This window comes from Trachypithecus francoisi, unplaced genomic scaffold (assembly GCF_009764315.1).
Source record: "Trachypithecus francoisi isolate TF-2019V2 unplaced genomic scaffold, Tfra_2.0 Lachesis_group18, whole genome shotgun sequence".
Lineage (NCBI taxonomy): Eukaryota > Metazoa > Chordata > Mammalia > Primates > Cercopithecidae > Trachypithecus > Trachypithecus francoisi.
The window spans coordinates 59,606,404-59,626,056 of record NW_022681463.1 but is presented as its reverse complement, the minus strand read 5'-3'; the positions used below and the strand labels follow the sequence as shown (position 1 = coordinate 59,626,056).

At 37.7% G+C, this 19,653-nt stretch overlaps 1 protein-coding gene across 1 annotated transcript in view; it reads left to right on the top strand.

The window, feature by feature from the left end:
* Positions 1-1,978: 1,978 nt before the first annotated feature.
* PCDH17 (protocadherin 17) overlaps positions 1,979-19,653 on the top strand; it is a 95,807-nt gene continuing 78,132 nt past the window's right edge. The window contains exon 1 of the mRNA XM_033177603.1: positions 1,979-5,347. Coding sequence (XP_033033494.1) covers positions 2,783-5,347 — 2,565 coding nt within the window. The 5' untranslated portion in view covers positions 1,979-2,782. The remainder of the gene's footprint in view (positions 5,348-19,653) is intronic.

Below are 19,653 nucleotides of genomic sequence, written 5' to 3'. Positions count from 1 at the left end.
AAAAAACTAAATCGCTGTTAAAGTTTTTTTTATAAATTCTCTTTTCCGAAGGAAGGCGGTGGAAGAGCTACTCCCAGTAGTTAAAGGAGCTGGAGACCTGGCGGCGAATCCTGGGGCGCGTCCGCCTCGGCGGAGCGCTGGGCTCCGCGAGCCGGACTGGTTCCCCATCTAACTGATCTAATCAATGACTCCTAAGAGCTGGGGCTCCTGGCCCCGCCCCCACCATCCCCTTCTTCGACTCCCATTGGACGCGGGCCGAGAAGGCAGGGCCTGGCTCCTTGCTCGGATTGGCTGGCAGGGAATCAGTATCAATGTTTAAGCGGCGGCGTGAGGTGAATAGAGTCAGTCAGCAAGAGACGCTGGGGAGAGAGCAGGAATCACAAACCTGGCGGATGCGGCAGCAGCGGACGGCGGCTGGGGAGACGCTACTCCAACTGTTGAATTGAATTTTCACCTTTCCTTTCATCCGCTGCTGTGCTTGCGGAGATGGATTTATTTGCTTTGAAATCCGCACATCTTTCTCAGACTGTGGGGTGATCCCGACAGACACCAGACTGAAAGAGACCACCCGTGACAGAAAAGGAGGAATTAAAAAAAAAAAAAAAAACCTCCACAACAGACTGCATAATTAACTAGACACACCGATGTTGGACTTTGTGAATAGAGAAAATTTAGAGGAAAATCTTGAACTATGATGCGAGGCTAAGCTGGGAACAATTACTGGAAACCCGATTTTGTTTTTCCTTTTCCAAGACTCTGAAAAATTTCGGGGTGCCTCTCGCCTAACCAAGAGGAAAGGTTAAAAAAAATAAACAAAATAAATAAACCAATACACCTAGCAAAGCAGACGCCTTGTTTTCCAGAACCTTGGACTCCGGCAGAAAGAGGTAGAGTAAAAGTACTGCTAGATTCAGCTTCACCTTCCTCCCTCCATCCCTTTCTCTTGCATTTTCTTTTCCCCGAAAACATGAATCTGGTTTTTCTTTCTATAGACTGAGTCAGAAAAAGCGTTAGAAGAAGCTGCAACTAATGTCTGTGAAGGGAGGACCATGAGTCGAGAGTGAATACGATTCGTTCCGCTGCTTCTGACTCATCCGGCAGATCGGAACACCTGCATTTCTGGATGTGTCATTCCCGTATGTCGAGGCGCCTCCAGAACCCGAAATAATGTATAGACAGACCTGTGTCTAACATACCCTCGGAGGGAGCTCCCCGGGGTAGGCGCCCCTGGCTGGACCGCCGCGGCCGCAGCTCTGCACCCCCTGCCCTCCCTGAGTCGCCCTGAAAGACTGAGAGCGAGACTGCAGAATGCATCACGCCAAACCTTGATGTGTTGCTTTCATCCAGCCCACTCCTCCTACTATAAGAGAAAATTGAAAGGGGAAAAAAACCTTACTTTATTTGCTTCAAATATTCATCACTTTTATTCCTCGCCAAGGTTTTCTTTTCTAGATGAAGAGGACTGGGAGGCAGGGCTATTGGAAGGAGATGCTGAATAGAAAGAAAAGAGAGGCACTTGACAGCCCAGCCCTGTGAATGCAGAGACTGTTTCCCTTCTAGCGAGAGACAGGGAGAGTGTGTGTGCGAGGACTGGGAGGGAGGCTCCCCTTTCCTTTTTATTCGGCCTCCCCCCTCCCCCTTTGAATCTGCACGTCCAACCATGAGTTGCCTGTTGATTTCCCTTCGCCTGGGAAGAAAAGCAAACTGGAATTAAACTGCTTGGAGAGAAGTCCTTGCTCGCGGGGAGAGGATGGGATGGTAGCGGAGGCTACTGGCTTGGCGTAGAGAAATCAGAGTGTGTTCTACGAACAGAGGCGAAGATTTATCTCTCTATTTCCCCCCTCCCAATAGACACACACAGCAATTGCTGATCAAGCTGTGGCTTTCTTGATTTCGGGGGAGAGCCTTTTCCGAGGAAGAGAGGGAGGAGCCTGGTGGGGAGAGGAAACTACAAATCGGGACACTAGTTCTTTACGCTGCATTTCCTCCCCTCCCTTTGGCTGCTCGGAAAGGAGAGAGAGGAAAAAAAAAATTACGCTTGGCTGGGAGATGCAGTCCGCTGCCGCCGCTGCCTCAGCCAGCAATGCAAGATTAGATCTCTAAATGCAGCAAAACATTGCCTGAAAACAGACCAGCCCGCGCAGCAAGCAGACATTCCACGGTGCGCTGGGGAAGCTTCAAAATATATCTGTGACTCTGTCTTCGTTGCTCTTCATCCCCATCAATTTCAACAAGGGAAGCGAGCAGCAAGTAAGAATTTCACTTTCGGATCTGCCTAGAGACACACCTCCCTACTCCCACCCCCACTCGATGTGAAGAGTATTCCGGAGGCTCCGGGCGGGAGTAGATTTGCAGCACCCTAGCGGGAGCGAGGAAAACCTACTGATTCTTTAGCTCATTATCATCTCTCCCAGACGAGATTTCCTTCTTATCGCCTGCCTCATCGCTCAAGTTTGAGCCTCCCGAAGTCCAGGCGGGAGAGACGAAACCCCTGGCTCGCCCCCAGCCGCAGGAAGCCGCCGCCTTGCTCCAAGCCCCTGCAGCTCTGCTGCACCGCAGCTTCTCACCCCGTGCGGATGCTGTAGATCAACAGGTTCAGGGAACTTGAGCGGAATAAGGAGAGACCACCGGGTGCCGCAGCTCGGGTGCAGAGGGAAAAAAGGACCCATAGACTTGTGACTCGCGTCGCGCGCGCGCGCTGCGCCAGGGCCCCAGGCTGGCGCGCACTGCCTCTCTGGCCCCTCCAGTCCGGCTGCTCCTGCCCCCACCTTACAGGTCTGGGATGTACCTTTCCATCTGTTGCTGCTTTCTTCTATGGGCCCCTGCCCTCACTCTCAAGAACCTCAACTACTCCGTGCCGGAGGAGCAAGGGGCCGGCACGGTGATCGGGAACATCGGCAGGGATGCTCGACTGCAGTCTGGGCTTCCGCCGGCAGAGCGCGGCGGCGGAGGGCGCAGCAAGTCGGGTAGCTACCGGGTGCTGGAGAACTCGGCACCGCACCTGCTGGACGTGGACGCAGACAGCGGGCTCCTCTACACCAAGCAGCGCATCGACCGCGAGTCCCTGTGCCGCCACAATGCCAAGTGCCAGCTGTCCCTCGAGGTGTTCGCTAACGACAAGGAGATCTGCATGATCAAGGTAGAGATCCAGGACATCAACGACAACGCGCCCTCCTTCTCCTCGGACCAGATCGAAATGGACATCTCGGAGAACGCTGCTCCAGGCACCCGCTTCCCCCTCACCAGCGCACATGACCCTGATGCCGGGGAAAATGGGCTCCGCACCTACCTGCTTACACGCGATGACCACGGCCTCTTTGGACTGGACGTTAAGTCCCGCGGCGACGGCACCAAGTTCCCAGAGCTGGTCATCCAGAAGGCTCTGGACCGGGAGCAACAGAATCACCATACGCTCGTTCTGACTGCCCTGGACGGTGGCGAGCCTCCACGTTCCGCCACCATACAGATTAACGTGAAGGTGATTGACTCCAACGACAACAGCCCGGTCTTCGAGGCGCCATCCTACTTGGTGGAACTGCCCGAGAACGCTCCGCTGGGCACCGTGGTCATCGATCTGAACGCCACAGACGCGGATGAGGGTCCAAATGGCGAAGTGCTCTACTCTTTCAGCAGCTACGTGCCCGACCGCGTGCGGGAGCTCTTCTCCATCGACCCCAAGACCGGCCTAATCCGTGTGAAGGGCAACCTGGACTATGAGGAAAACGGGATGCTGGAGATTGACGTGCAGGCCCGAGACCTGGGGCCTAACCCCATCCCAGCTCACTGCAAAGTCACGGTCAAGCTCATCGACCGCAACGACAACGCTCCGTCCATCGGTTTCGTCTCCGTGCGCCAGGGGGCGCTGAGTGAGGCCGCCCCTCCCGGCACCGTCATCGCCCTGGTGCGGGTCACTGACCGGGACTCCGGCAAGAACGGGCAGCTGCAGTGTCGTGTCCTGGGCGGAGGAGGGACGGGCGGCGGCGGGGGCCTGGGAGGGCCCGGGGGTTCTGTCCCCTTCAAGCTCGAGGAGAACTACGACAACTTCTACACGGTGGTGACTGACCGCCCGCTGGACCGCGAGACACAAGACGAGTACAACGTGACCATCGTGGCGCGGGACGGGGGCTCTCCTCCCCTCAACTCCACCAAGTCGTTCTCGGTCAAGATTCTAGACGAGAACGACAACCCGCCTCGGTTCACCAAAGGGCTCTACGTGCTTCAGGTGCATGAGAACAACATCCCAGGAGAGTACCTGGGCTCTGTGCTCGCCCAGGACCCCGACCTGGGCCAGAACGGCACCGTATCCTACTCTATCCTGCCCTCGCACATCGGCGACGTGTCTATCTACACCTATGTGTCTGTGAATCCCACGAACGGGGCCATCTACGCCCTGCGCTCCTTTAACTTCGAGCAGACCAAGGCTTTTGAGTTCAAGGTGCTTGCTAAGGACTCCGGGGCGCCCGCGCACTTGGAGAGCAACGCCACGGTGAGGGTGACAGTGCTAGACGTGAATGACAACGCGCCAGTGATCGTGCTCCCCACGCTGCAGAACGACACCGCGGAGCTGCAGGTGCCGCGCAACGCTGGCCTGGGCTATCTAGTAAGCACCGTGCGCGCCCTAGACAGCGACTTCGGCGAGAGCGGGCGCCTCACCTACGAGATCGTGGACGGCAACGACGACCACCTGTTTGAGATTGACCCGTCCAGCGGCGAGATCCGCACGCTGCACCCCTTCTGGGAGGACGTGACGCCCGTGGTGGAGCTGGTGGTGAAGGTGACCGACCACGGCAAGCCCACCCTGTCTGCAGTGGCCAAGCTCATCATCCGCTCGGTGAGCGGATCCCTTCCCGAGGGGGTGCCACGGGTGAATGGCGAGCAGCACCACTGGGACATGTCGCTGCCGCTCATCGTGACTCTGAGCACTATCTCCATTATCCTCCTAGCGGCCATGATCACCATCGCCGTCAAGTGCAAGCGCGAGAACAAGGAGATCCGCACTTACAACTGCCGCATCGCGGAGTACAGCCACCCGCAGCTGGGCGGGGGCAAGGGCAAGAAGAAGAAGATCAACAAAAATGATATTATGCTGGTGCAGAGTGAAGTGGAGGAGAGGAACGCCATGAACGTCATGAACGTGGTGAGCAGCCCCTCCCTGGCCACCTCCCCCATGTACTTCGACTACCAGACCCGCCTGCCCCTCAGCTCGCCCCGGTCGGAGGTGATGTATCTCAAACCGGCCTCCAACAACCTGACTGTCCCTCAGGGGCACGCAGGCTGCCACACCAGCTTCACCGGACAAGGGAATAATGCAAGCGAGACCCCTGCCACTCGGATGTCCATAATTCAGGTAGGAGACTTGTAGCATAACTGGGAGTTAACTTTATTTTTTTGGAGCTGTCCTGAAACCTTTGGAACAGGGCAAGCCACTCTACCAGCAGTAGTGAGAGGGGAAAAAAAAATAAATGAAAACGGTTTACACTTTTGACACTGTGTATATATCACATTCTACACATAACCCCTCCCAGGTAAAGAGTCCAAACTCTACAAAATGTAAATGTCTTACTCCTGTTTCATTTTAACATTTATTTTTATAGGTTTAAAAATGTTAGCAATGTTCAATAATAATAGATTATTTTACTTATTTATATTTATTGGTTTATATTTCTTTTCATAAAAAAGAATTCCTAGAGCAGAAAAAACGTTTTAGTTAATTATCTTGAAAATATTTTAATTCTGTTTTTGTAAATGATGCCAAAAATGAAAGAAACTTATACCCAAATATTAAGAAGTTAACTTCTTTAAGTACAGAATAACAACCAATCAGAATTTCAGAGTTCATTCAATTTGAACTAACTTTTCACCCCTTAAAAAGTCAGTTTTATATTTTAAAGGTCCTTTAAAGAATATGAATCCCACTTACTCTTCATCATTCCATTATGCTAAAAACTCCAGCATAATGCATTAACACAGCTTAAGCTTTTGAAATGTGAGTTATACTCTGAAGCACTTTGAAAAGTTTGAAAACATTCAGACGCTACATAATGACTAGTAACTATCTATGAAAAGTTTGTATTTGTTTTGTCCTGTGGTTTTCGTGATCTGTTTCTTGGAGTCACTGAGGAATGAAAGGAATATAGCAGAGGACCAGAGGCTCATTTTGTGCTACTGTGAAAAGGAGGCAAAGTTACATTGAAGGCACTTGATGTGCCAAAATGAAATCAGGGTGCATTTAGTTTGCATAGTGTGTATTTTATATATCTAAGTGATATTTAATATATATATATTAGATAGTATGATTCAAAGTTATTGATAATATCACAAAACTAAATGACAGACCAAGCCTGGACATAGATTCTAACAGCAACAGGTGACTATACTAGGTCTAGTCATTGTCTTGTTTCTTTCACCCACTATTGAGTTGTGTCACAGAAAAAATTAATTCTTGCTTATTGTAATTGTATGTTGCAACAAATTACTCTGGATGAGCAGTATGTGGAATTTAAAATTGAGCTTAACTGAAAGTGACACCTCGAGAGGAAGATTAGTTTGGGGCAAGTGAAAATAATTTGTTCATAATTTTATGCTTTGAAAAGCAAATAACTTTTGATGACACTTGACTCAATAATGTTTTTATTCTTAAAATGGAGAAGTAAAATTTCATAATCTTATTCTTTCTAACATAATAGGTATACCAAATACTAATACTTAGCAAAATATAATTTTCTGTAATAGTATAATGTCCTTGTAAAACAATCTCACACTTGGCACTATTAAATATTAAAATATCAATTTTAGTATTTCATCTTACTTCTAATGGTGTTTACTGTACATCAGTAATCATAATTTTTTAAGGTCTATATAAAACTGAAAAAGAAAGTATCCACTTAAAAAATGTGGTTTCTATGAAAGTCTTTCTGTGACTGTGTAAAACTGGTATTTATGACAGTCAACGTGTATTTAGAAGGAGATGTTAAAACACATATTTACAGATTTGCTACAGTCATTTTATAAATACACATATGTTAAATACTTTTCAATTACAATTTTAACATTGGCAATTACAAAGATGTCACAGAGGGTTAATGCTTAGTCTTCCATTTAAAGTACTGTGAGTTGAATTTTCATTTAGTTTCCAGTAAAAACGAGGTGGTGCAGAATTTTCAACAAGCCTGATTCCTTGGTTAGACTAGTGAGGAACAATCTTGGATTGAAATATCCAGTGGTTTTGAGAGATACTGATACCTGTAGTATATTGCACCATGCTGTTCTTGAAGTTGGTCATTGCTTAAGGAGGAATAGGACAATGATTCCTCTCATTGACAGTAAATCTCAAGTCAAAGCAAATACACACGTGTGCGCACACACACAGAATGCAAAGGAAAAACTTTTTTTTTTACATTGCCTTTCTTCTAGATTCTTAATTCATGCCATAAAGAAACAAACTATGTTTTTGTTTTAAGTCTTTGAAATGTTTTCACAGTAGCTCATTTTCCCATATTGCTTCTGCCCTAGGAATATCCTCAACATGCATTGTTTAAACGATTTTTTTTTCTATTCAATTTTTGTAATCCTCTAAAGGATGCTTTGTAAGTTCTTAATATGTTAATTCTCTTTCAAATATATCAGGTTTATCTCAGTATTAATTATGGAGAGCAGAGTAAATTAACTACAGGAACTGTCTTTTTTTTTTTTAACTGGAGTGTCACAAACACTCTGTGCTAAAGTGACATGCTTAAATTAAAGCATTTAGGTATCCCATAATCTTTTTTCAGGTGCTTTTATTAGTGTGTGTATGTAATACAGCTTCCTAAGGAAACACACTATTAATCTCATGTGTATTTCTGAAGGTAGAATTTTAATGCACAGAGTGCACTTGGCCTAACCGCAACTAGGTCTGGTTCATCTTCATTTTATAGCATCTGTGTTCTTTTTGGAAGTATAATGTATTCTATTGATGGAATGAAAATAATTTCATAATTGTGTTGAGATACACTGGCACAGTGTGGTGATATGAAATTTAGAAACTTTATGATTTATGAGGCTCACATTATAGCTAAAGTTAAGATTTAAGTATCAAAGCTTTTTGTGTGGGTCAAAGAGACTAAAATGTTAAGGTTAATGCCTGTAGGTTCTCCTTGGGCATAGGAGTACTTTTACTGAGTATGGATGCTAAGCATTCATATAAGCTGATACAGAAACAGTGGTATTTGTGAGAAGAGATTTGATTTCAGGTGTTTTTCAAGTTCCTCAGAAAAAGTGAAGTATAAAGTGTTTAAACAATAGATTAGCAACTAAATAACCACAATAGTGTGAATCATAATAAAACAGTCATAAATAAATATTTCATTATTTTTAAACGTATAAAACTGATTTTGAAGAATAGGAGCACAGGTTTTGTAGTACATAAGGCAAATAGACTGTTACATAAATTTATAAGGGGACTTTTAATAGGAGCAATTTTCATGTGAGTTATTTTATGTGTTAATATGAAATCTAAAGTCAAGTAAAGAGATTACTAGTTCTCAAGAATAACTGCTTATCGTGATTTATCAAGAATTAAGTGCTAAGTCTCAGGGTGATTTCTCAACAGGTGTTTTCAACAAAGGCCTTGTTGGAAAGAGAGGAGGAGTCTGGGGACTTGTCACTGATGGGCGACTTCCCAGTTTTGTTTGAACATCTGTGTTTTCACATTTTTTGTAGCACTACTACAAGTCATTTTAATACGCTCCCATAGAAGGAAATATATTGAGCCAGCAGAATAAGATCTACTGAAATAAATTTTGAAAAGGAATACATTCTTACTCAGTGTTTTACAAATCAATTTCAAACGATTCACATTTGGGTTGACTTTAAAGTCTTTATGCTAGGAAGATGAAATCCTTTTGATAGATGTACATGGCCTTTTCAATAACAGGGAATTAAGCATATGGTAAATACCTAGAGCCAATCCAAATATATAAAAATGATATTGAAGTATAGAGGACTAACGTATCATAGTGTAAACAATAAACTCAATATTGCAGAATAAAAAGGTGAAAGGAGAATCCATCTTTAATAGCAACATTATCCACTGTATGCCTTTATTCCCACTTCGCTCTAGTACAAGATCTTCACTACAGGGACTTATTCAGATAAGTTCCCAAAATCGTGATCTTCAAAATTTCATACTCCAGCCTATTAATGATTTCAGTAACAAATACAAAGTGTGTGAACAATTTATTTTGGCATTTATAATTTTGGAGCTATCTTACTATGATTTTTATTCTAAGACAGCTGTTTAATTAGTATATGCATTAGTTTCCATAAACTATATATACATCTCTATTTATAGGTATTCTGTGTCTTGAGTAGGAAAGAAATGTCCCTTTCTTACTGTGTGCCTTCTGGATTGTTTAGTTCACTCATCCTTTTTCTTAAATATTTTGAAAAGGTAGAATGAGTAATTCCTACTTGAGACTACACAATAGTTACATTTTTTTTTTTTGGTTTTATCAGGCATTAAAAGTAGTGTAAATAAAGTATATAAACTTAACTTAAAACATAATCAGATATTCATTGTTTAGAGGTTTTTTGGGGGGGAGAAGAGTTTAAAACCCCTAAAAATTCAAAAGTTGTTATCATCATTCTTATTATATTACCTTTATTTTTATATGCATCTATGAAAATTTTAGCTCCAATTTTAATGTGGCATTTCTCTATTTCCCAATAAATGAAAACACACAGAAAGTATAAAGTTTAACAATATGAGCTAGAAACCAGAGAGTCTTGTTTTTAATATTAACTAATACAACTCTTTGTAAGGTATTAACTTCTTGATTCCATTAACTTTTGGTTTTCAATAAAATTTTCAAAATGCAAACTAGGTAATATTTTATCATTCTGGTATTGAGATTATAATCCTTCAGTCTTTTGAAAATGTTGGGAGTAAGATAATTTTTAATTTTACTTGAGTTATATGAGTTCTATAATTTCAATAAATATTACCATATGTAAGTATATGCCAAAAAAATTGGAATCTTAGTCTTGGCATCTTCATGTTATTTAAGGCTGTGTGTAATCATGGAAAGATGGGCATAGAAAAGTATGCCCTAAAATTGTTATCTCAACTATTTGAATATACTATTTTAGTCAAGAAACAATTTACATTACCACCTTTGACTACATTGCTCAACATACAAAACACATACAAAATCACCCAATTTTCCAGAATGTTTTCTCCATAAAGTTGATGCTATAAAGGTTCACATGCATTTATTGCAGTGAAATGTGGCTAGGCTATATTTATAAAAATATACAAATAATTTTTTAGTAACATTAAGTATGTGTATAAATGTATATGTTCATATTTTCAATATAGTGTATGTAAGTACTTGCTCAAGCACAAATAGTAGTCCAATTTTATACATTTTAGTTCAAAAGTATTTCTTCTCTGAGGAACAGCTCAAGCTTTTATTTTTCTTTGAAAATATGTTGAAACTTTATTTTACTGTTTTAAAGTTTCAAACAATTTGAAGTTCCATAAAACAGAGCTAGTGACCTTAGAGGGGGGAACTTAAGAACACGTGGCCTTCAGCGGGCAACAGGTTGAAGCCTATATAGACGAAGAGAAATAAAACTCTCACTCAAGTTCCTGATTCTTTTGAGAAGATGGCAGCAGAGCTGGAAGCATGTGAGAATGTATGCTGTGAGCCTGATGATGAAACAGCAACAGGAGAAAGTAGAAGCCACTATAACTGGGCCCATTCCAGTTAGGAAGTAAAACTTAACTCCCTAATGCGGAGAAGTCTTGCAGTACACTCAATAGTGGGTAAATTCTTACAAATGCACCCGCTAATTACAGTATTAGTCATTGCACTAGAATGTATTCCCCTCAGTGATACTTCTATTTAATAAATCCCATAGGGCATTATCTTAAGGTTGTATTTTAGTAAAGCCATTAGGGAAGGATTTTTTTGTGTATTAAATTCCTTCAATCAATGACTGTATATTAGTTAGAGAATAGCATAAAATTCCCTTTGCCTATCATTTTGAAGATAATGTGACTTCTGCCACCCACCTACAAAACACTTTTAAAGTTCATCAGACCTACACTAACCTATTGTCAACCTACTTTAGTAAAGGAGGCTTTGACAAGAATTTTTTTCAATGACACACAGTATTTTACAGTTAGTCATAAGCTTTCACCACTAACTTTGACAATGATATATTGCTATCTTTGGTCTTCTGAAGTAAGTTATCTACAATAAAGAAGTCTTTAATGACATCAACATCCCTACTGTGACTAAGCAGAGGCATGCTTCTGCTTCCTTGCTACTGCAAAAATACTAAGATCAATATATTTAAGGTAAAGAAAAAAAAAAACATAAAATCCCATAACAAAATACAGACGAAAAATTGTGGCTCTGTAGGTGGCATCCTTTGCTTGTATGCACCAAGTTCTTCCAGGGATAGACTATAAAATTGGCTTCAGACAGTCTTTGAGAGAAAAAAAAAATATGTGTGTGTGTGTGTGTGTGTGTATATATATGTATATGTGTGTGTGTGTGTGGTGTGTGTGTGTGTGTGTGTATATTTCTATTTGTCTGTTCTGGTCCTAGTGACATTCTGATTACCGGTATTTGTAGGCCTTGCCCTGGATCTATTCCAAGCAGTTTTATTGTAGTGAAATGGTTCTTACAGTTCATTGAGCATCTAGCATAACTGTGCTGAATATGATTGGCGCGTTTGCATATATTTATTCAAAAAAAAGGCAGTTAAACAGCATAATTATGGGAAAACGAATCATAACAATAAAAGATCATTTAAGTTAACAAGCTTTGTGATCAAAGGATAAATACAGGTTGGATAAATGACACTTTAGATGTAAGTAATCTACATAAATAGACTTTGGTCTGATTAGAGGAGTGGAATATATTAAAATAACTTAATGGCATTAGAAATTCATTTATTTTAGTTATCTTGAAATGTTTAACCATCTGTATTATCTTATTTTCTTTATGTTTCTATTTAATACAATAGTGATACACCACATTTAAGTGGTATGAAAAATGCCAAGGTAAAGATAAACATAATTTTGTAAACTTCTATTTGGTTCTGAAATATACACAGTCTGAATAATATTTAATACTTTTTAAACTTTTAATATTTTTGATTTATTTTTAATTAGTGGAACACATTAAAGGGACTATTTAAAGGAGCATTTCTTGTTTACTCTATCAGCTAAAAGCAGCCTTTGTAGAGTTTGAAAGCTAGAGCATGAAAATCAATTTGAAATTTCAAAACTATACATTCATAATTGTTTTGTAGATATATACTCTTTAAAAAAATTGGTTACATATTTGTAAATTATATTGATACATAAAGTAGACAATGACTTGATATTCTGAAAGATTCTGATGTTATTTTGATAGCATCTATGCTTTACAATTACAGATTTAACTTACAACTTCCCTAAACAAGTAATTTCTCTGCAACGACTATGGTGCTTTAAATATATTTTATTCAGCTGTCTTTGACAATAACCTAAAAATATAATTTAAGCACTGAGTCATGAATTGTTATGTTTCATTATCTAGGATTTCCACCTAAATACTTAACAGTTATTGCTAAACAATGATTTGGTATTTTGTGTGCCTAAAATTTTTATGGTCTCTAATTCAGAAAAAAAAACTCAAATTAAAATATATACATGAGATAATTAGGTCATATTTGAAATTCCAATAATTTGCTTTAATCAAATGAAAATGTAACAGGTATTTATTGTAGACAGAAATGGTTATGGGAGTCAAAATAGCTTTCTTATTGTTATAATACAATTTCAGACTATCCATGTCTCATATAAATTCTTAAATTTGAATTTGCAGTACGAACATTTGCATCAGTTTTGAACATCTAAAAGTAGTTTTCACCCTTAATCTACAACATTCTTTAAAAAATCATAGTCCCCAATACAAATACCTTTGATAAAGGTAGTTCATTTTATTTTTCACACAACATATTTTAACAGCATATACTGAGATTATTTTAACTGAGTACTTGATATATTTTTGCTGTTTTTTCACAGTGACAAATTGTATATGCATTACTGAATTTATAAAGCAATTCACCTTTGATTATCATGAAAAGAATTAGCTACCCACATGTGACTGTGTGAAATTTTTACTGATGTCCTTATTTTATCAGTAGATGAAATGAAATTAAGACATTAGAATGTTTGAGAAATAATATGCTTAAAATTTTAGCAAAGTATAATAAAAAAAAGTTATTTTAGTAGTTTGGAAAAGGGAATTAGTTTAAAAGAAAATATTTTTCAGTTCAAACTTGAATAAGTGCTTAATGATACATTTTATATAAATTATTCGTCATAAAAACTTCCTAAAAAATGTTTACAATAGCTGCTTCAACTTCCATAGTTCTGTCAGCAAAACAAAAACGAAACAGAATATCATCTAAATATTGGTGAATTCTATTGTACTAGTGTTTTCTTGAGTCCCAGAATTCATGCCTTCTATTTTGCTCTTACAGTTTTGCACCTATTTTAAAATACTATATCCCAAGTCCTTTTACTGAATTAAGAATGTGAATAAGAGCAGTTATAAGTCATACAAAAAAGATAAATCAATAGTCCTTCGTTATTATCATTTTCATTGTGGTAGAATTAAAGATTCCATACAAACTTACCTTCCCGTAGTTTTAGGGCAAGATATTTGATTGTTTTAATTACTATTTGAAACTTTGTGTGGCCTTGTGTTAGTGATTTTCTTTCTTTTTTTTTTTTTTTTTTGTGCTAAGCCAATGCCTTGCTTCATATTGTAACCTCGGTTGATTAAATCAGAAATTCCTGATTTAAAGAAGTAAGTTTATAGTTATACTTTGTTACTTGGCATGATATGCATAGAATGCATTTATCATTTTAGAAAACAATACAAATATATTGGTACTGTGTCATGAACCAAAGTATAGAGTAAGATGCAGGATTATTGAAAGCAGATATATCAGAAAAACAGTAACTATTTTAATATCAATGCATACCTTGAAAAAATATTCATAACCTTCCACTTTTTAGTGTTGGCAGATGCACGGGTAGTAATTATTAGCTAAGTTTCCAGGTTCTGACCTTCTTAGGAAAGCTGCTATTTATCCCTAGATTGTAATAAGGATGGAAATAAGAGAACCATCCTATTAAACAAACCCCACTCACAGGACATTTTAAGGATCCTTGGCAGAAGTCTATTCTATGGTGTGGCTCTGATATCGGATGTGCCAATACCAACAAATGAAGCACTATGCCTGAGTGGAGAGAAACTAGAAAAGACAAAGAATACATTTATAGAGACTTTTTTTTCCTTCTGATTTTGAGCAATAGACTTTCCACGATTTTTTATAATCAAGACAATTACATAGTAATTTGGGTTAGAATGCATGCCCAGTTCCCCATCTGAAAACCCAATTTGTTACCACCTGTGGCTATTTCTATTAAAAAAAAGAAACATAATTACTATGAGTCTCAGCAGTCTTAGAGTAAATTTTTGCAATTACAATACCTCCCTTGGGCAGATGTGTGAAAATGGTAGATTAATTCCTGCCAGGATCTTTCTGTTCCTTGTGCATTTTTAGGTTTGGTGTTGCCTGCTTATTAGAGTGCTTGTTTTGCTCTGGTTAAAGGTCATGTCAGTGTTTCCATAGTAAATCTCTAGAAATAAAGATCCACAAATCAGCCATTAAATTTTGCCTTAGGTGAAAAGTTGACATGTAATGTTTCAGGAAAGGAGTAGATAATATTTTCCATCACTCTCCTCGGTTGCCTGGTTTGAAGTAAAAGGGAATAAGACCATTTGGCAACATTGAGAAAGCAGGACTTAGCCTAGGAGGTAATAAGAAAAGTGTGATAAAATAATATCGAATCCAGTAGATGCCATGGAAGTGATCCCAAAGCTACCTGATGCCTAGGGATTTTAAAGTGCAATAAAAAATATATTAATACTGGATGGATAACAGGAAATTTAACACCCAACTCATTTCCATTCATTTCTTCTTGTAGTTGTTGTGTGTACTCTTTTCTTGATAAAGATCTAATTGATTTACACACAATTAGATCTAATTGATCTATCAAACAATGAATGATCTTAAGTCTGTAAAATGTTAAACCTCTGAATCAGGGTTATAACTCTCTATGAGTAAGATTAAGTTATTTTTTTCTCAAAGCAGTCTAGGTAGTAGAATACTTGAAACCAGGAGCCACATCCATCTTGATTGTCACTGTAGTTGAGACAATATAGCAGTTTCTGATATGTAGTACACACTTTTAAAAATATGAATTTTTTGTGAAGAAAATGAGACTTCTACAGTTAAGTCATTTTCGACAATCACCCATCGGATATATGCTGTAATGTGGATTCAAATCTAGATGTGACTAGGGCTAAAGTCTAAGATATTAACACAAATATGCTAAAACATTGATCTGCTGGTAAATAATTTATTTGAATATGGCATATTTTGATACTTTTTAAATTTATAGTTACCACTTTTATAATATTACTATAAAAATTTGTTTATAATTTTATTAATAATATTACAACTTCATGGAGAAAGGTGATCAAGTTTCACAATTATGAGCATCAAACTCTCACAGTATTTGTTTATATTACATATAATTATATATAATTATATATGACATATATAATATATACACACAAACACATTTATATAAATGGTATATCGAGAGGAAATTGTTTTGTTTGTGGCATGTCTTTCTATCTTTTGTCCCACTTCTTGGTCTGGTTTATATGGTATTAGAGTGATGCGCTTCTGATATTAGGTCTATTTTTTAAGACTTTAAGGATTACCCAAGCCCAGGAAGTTATTAAGAAACTAATACGATCATTTAGTCTATATATTAATTAATTTTTAAGCTGGTTTTATTGGTGGAAATGCTCCATAAAGTATAAATATTTATTTTCTGTATGATAATTTTAGTGAAATTATATTATATCTAAACCATAAACAGTTATTTGGGGATGACATTTAATTTTATTTTTTGATATATAATTTTACTATTTAATCACTTGGGCACAGATCATCTACCATGTGATAATAAGAAAATAAAATCATAGTTGGAAATTATTGATTGTATGTAATAAGCCAACTTACAAATTTTTCTCAAAATTTCAGAATCTGTCATATGTATGTGGTAATGAAATTTATATGCAAATATTGAGTAAATGCAAGCTAAGCCTTCATATAAACAGTATGTTGTCCATTTCAGTATGGTTATTAAAAGGACATCTACAACGTTTAGAGCTGTTTAATCCATAATTATTAATTCAATGAATAAATCATGAAATAATTATAAAAGCTATAAATTGAAATGATTTACTGGTTTTTCATTTTTTTATTTGTGCAAATTTATGGGGTACATGTGAAGTTGTATTATTTAGTACTTGTAAGCTATACTGCTAGTTAACTGTTTGTCTGAATTTTACATTTTAAAATTCATGTCAGACCATAAGGAGGTTTTATAGAATAAAGATCTTAGGCAGAATGAGTTTTCAAACATATTAAAAATTCAATTATCTCTATTAGCCAGAGTAGCTGAAATAAAAAGTGAAGGAAAAATAGAAGGAAGCATAGAAATGTAATTTTAAAATGTTTAGAATTCATTTTCAACCTTCGTAGATGATAGAATTTTTCCGAAAGATTAAACTAACAGTATTAAATATAATATAAGATTATCCCACAAATAAGAAGTTCTCAAAGCAGAATTTATATCCACATTTGTCTAATCATTATATTAAGAGTTCAAGTCCATCTGTTAGTTCTCCCTGAAATATTTGGCATTTTTGAAAATAAGGCACATCAGCAACCAGTGCTACTCAATCCTGATGGAGGGGGATATCAAAATAAGTCTTGGTTACATGTTACTACAAGAAACCCTGTGTGTCAGGAACAGGTTTTCTCTTAGACACTATCAACCAGAAACTGGGCCTGTAATATTCCATAATCTATTTGCATTTTACTGTTTCTGTGAATTTTTCTTAAATTATCATACGTTCATACATACTTTCTTTTAAAATATGCAGCTTGGACATCTACTGGCAATGCGACTTCCAAATAACGTTGGTAAAAATCTGAACGTTTCATAAATACACCAGTTGGCAAGCAGTTTTTAGTCTTCATATCAAACCTTATAATCTAAAAACACATGTCATGTGTTTAAAAGACTTTGAAAAGTCTTTTAACATTTTAAAAAGTATTGTCCAAAATACATGATTTTGAGAGAAAGAAAAGGAAATAAAGTATCATTTATGTCTTATGCTGACCTGTTCTAATTCTATTATTTTTATCCTTGCCTCTGGTCTCTTTTCTGTGACATCCCAGAAGAAAATATGCTTATCACAGGGATACTTTAATACCTGTATATTTACATCTAGTGTACTTTTAAAAAAATATTCAAATAAATATGTTGATAAGGCATGGTGGTATTTATCACCAGATTAATATTTAACCACATGTACATTTGGGCCTGGGCTCTGTATAGTTGACTTTACATAGTGCATATATACAGGGGTGGATTGGGTTGAGTAGTAGTATGTTTCTCATTTTAAAAATACATTTAATAGACAAGAAACTTTTGTTTATTAGCTAAAATAAAAGGCTTCTTCAATTTCCTTTAATTTGGGCTCGAGTATATATTTTAAGATGTAAAATGTTGATTTTCTTTTATATAAAAGCAATAAAATAAACTTCTCTGCATGATTTCCTCTTGTGGTTCTTCGGGCAAGAGTGTGCTCTAATAAGATGTAGTTGAGATAAAAGTCTCCATCTGCTACTCCTGGAGAATAGAATGTTAATTTTTTTAACCTCTTGGTAAACCTTCTTTCTATACTTGTGGCTATGCAAGTCAGCTTAAACTAATGTATCAGTTCATCACATAAGGAAAGAAACTTTGTAATTAAATTTAGTCAACACATTTCTTAAAATTATTTTTATTTGAAATTTTCCATTGAGTCTCCATGAACTTAAACTTGACATTTATGTTAAATACCCATTATTTAACTAGAGAAATCAAATCGCCAAGGAGATATCTGTTATTTAATGATATTATGGTTTGGATTTTTTTTTTGGTTAAAAGTGTGGGATGGTGATAGATAGGCTCTAGGAGTGATGGAAGGAAAGGGGCTGTGATTCAATATCCCCAGGTAATATAAATAATTGGAAAGTGGAGATACCTTTTCAGTTGGTCAATTGTAATAAACCTATTATCTTGTTACAGCATTAAGGTAGAATCAACATGTTGGAAAACAGATAAAAGGTGCATGAAAGTATTTAAAATTCAATCATTAGGTTTCATTGCACCCATCTGCTCCCAGGAAATATAATTGGAAATTTTATTCATTGACCTTTAACTGCCGTTTTGGACAACAGTCTCAAAGTCTGTATTTTCAAGTTGGACATTTGAAGTTAATTAGACAAGAGTCATACTCAGTGCATTTTTAAAACCCATTTATTTGTTGGAACAAAATTTGAAAAAATAAAGGCAGGCTTAATGGGCAAGTGTATATTTGACAAAGAGTCAACACAGTGATTTAATCTTGGATCTGGTTAAAAGCAACTAATGTTCAACTTCATTAACATTTCTGTTAACTAGAGGGACTGTTCAAGTTTTTATTGTTATTTTATATGCAAATTCCTACCTCTCATTAATTATTTTCGGGATCCATATTACCTTAGACTTATACTCACAACATTCAATTACACTAAAATCACATACCATGATACAAGGGAAAAAAAATCAATGAAACTATTTGGTATTTCAGGTGGTTATCTCAAATTTTAAAATGTTGGGCACTCCCAATTCATTTTGCCAATGTAAGTATAATACCACATAATCTTTCTAGAATATTTTTATATCTCTATTCAGAAGGATGATGTATGATAAAACTGTGTGTCTAATATAGGAAGTACATTATGTAAATTGATCAAGATTTCTTGCCAGCATTTGTGTATTGCTCTGCTTACTGAAGTTCATGTACCTTGGAAAAGAGTCATGATTAAACAGGTGTTTCTTCATCCTATGAGATCACATTTCTGAAATATTTATATAGTGATGAGCCAGATGTACACAGCTTAACCTTGTAATCCCATTTCACAGCTTTCCCAAATACTTGGAAACTTGTTAAGTATGAAGCTGATTATTTTGGCAGCATATCTCCATTAATAAGATTCAGATATTATGTATTTATAAGCCAGTGCTGTTAATATAATCTAGTATATTAAATCAACAAGGAAAAGGAAAAAAGATAATCCATCCAAGGGCAAACTGACAGGAAAGCTTTTCCTAAAGCTTTTTAATTTGTTTTGTATTGATTCCATAATATCAGAAAACACATAGCACATGTGAATAATGTGCATGTTTTGGATACCAGGCTACAGCCATCTTGGTGTGAAGTAGTTAGTGCTCAGATCCCTTGTACTTCTGTCATAACCTTGATATAAGCCATATAAGACCATGCATCTCTCCTCTTTACAAATATCCCTTTCCAGCATCATCTCAATGGCAAAGCTTACTGTCATTTGACATAAAATTATTTTAAATGTACTCATCTGTTTTTTAAATGAACAGAAGCAATACAGAATAATGTAATAATGTGTCAT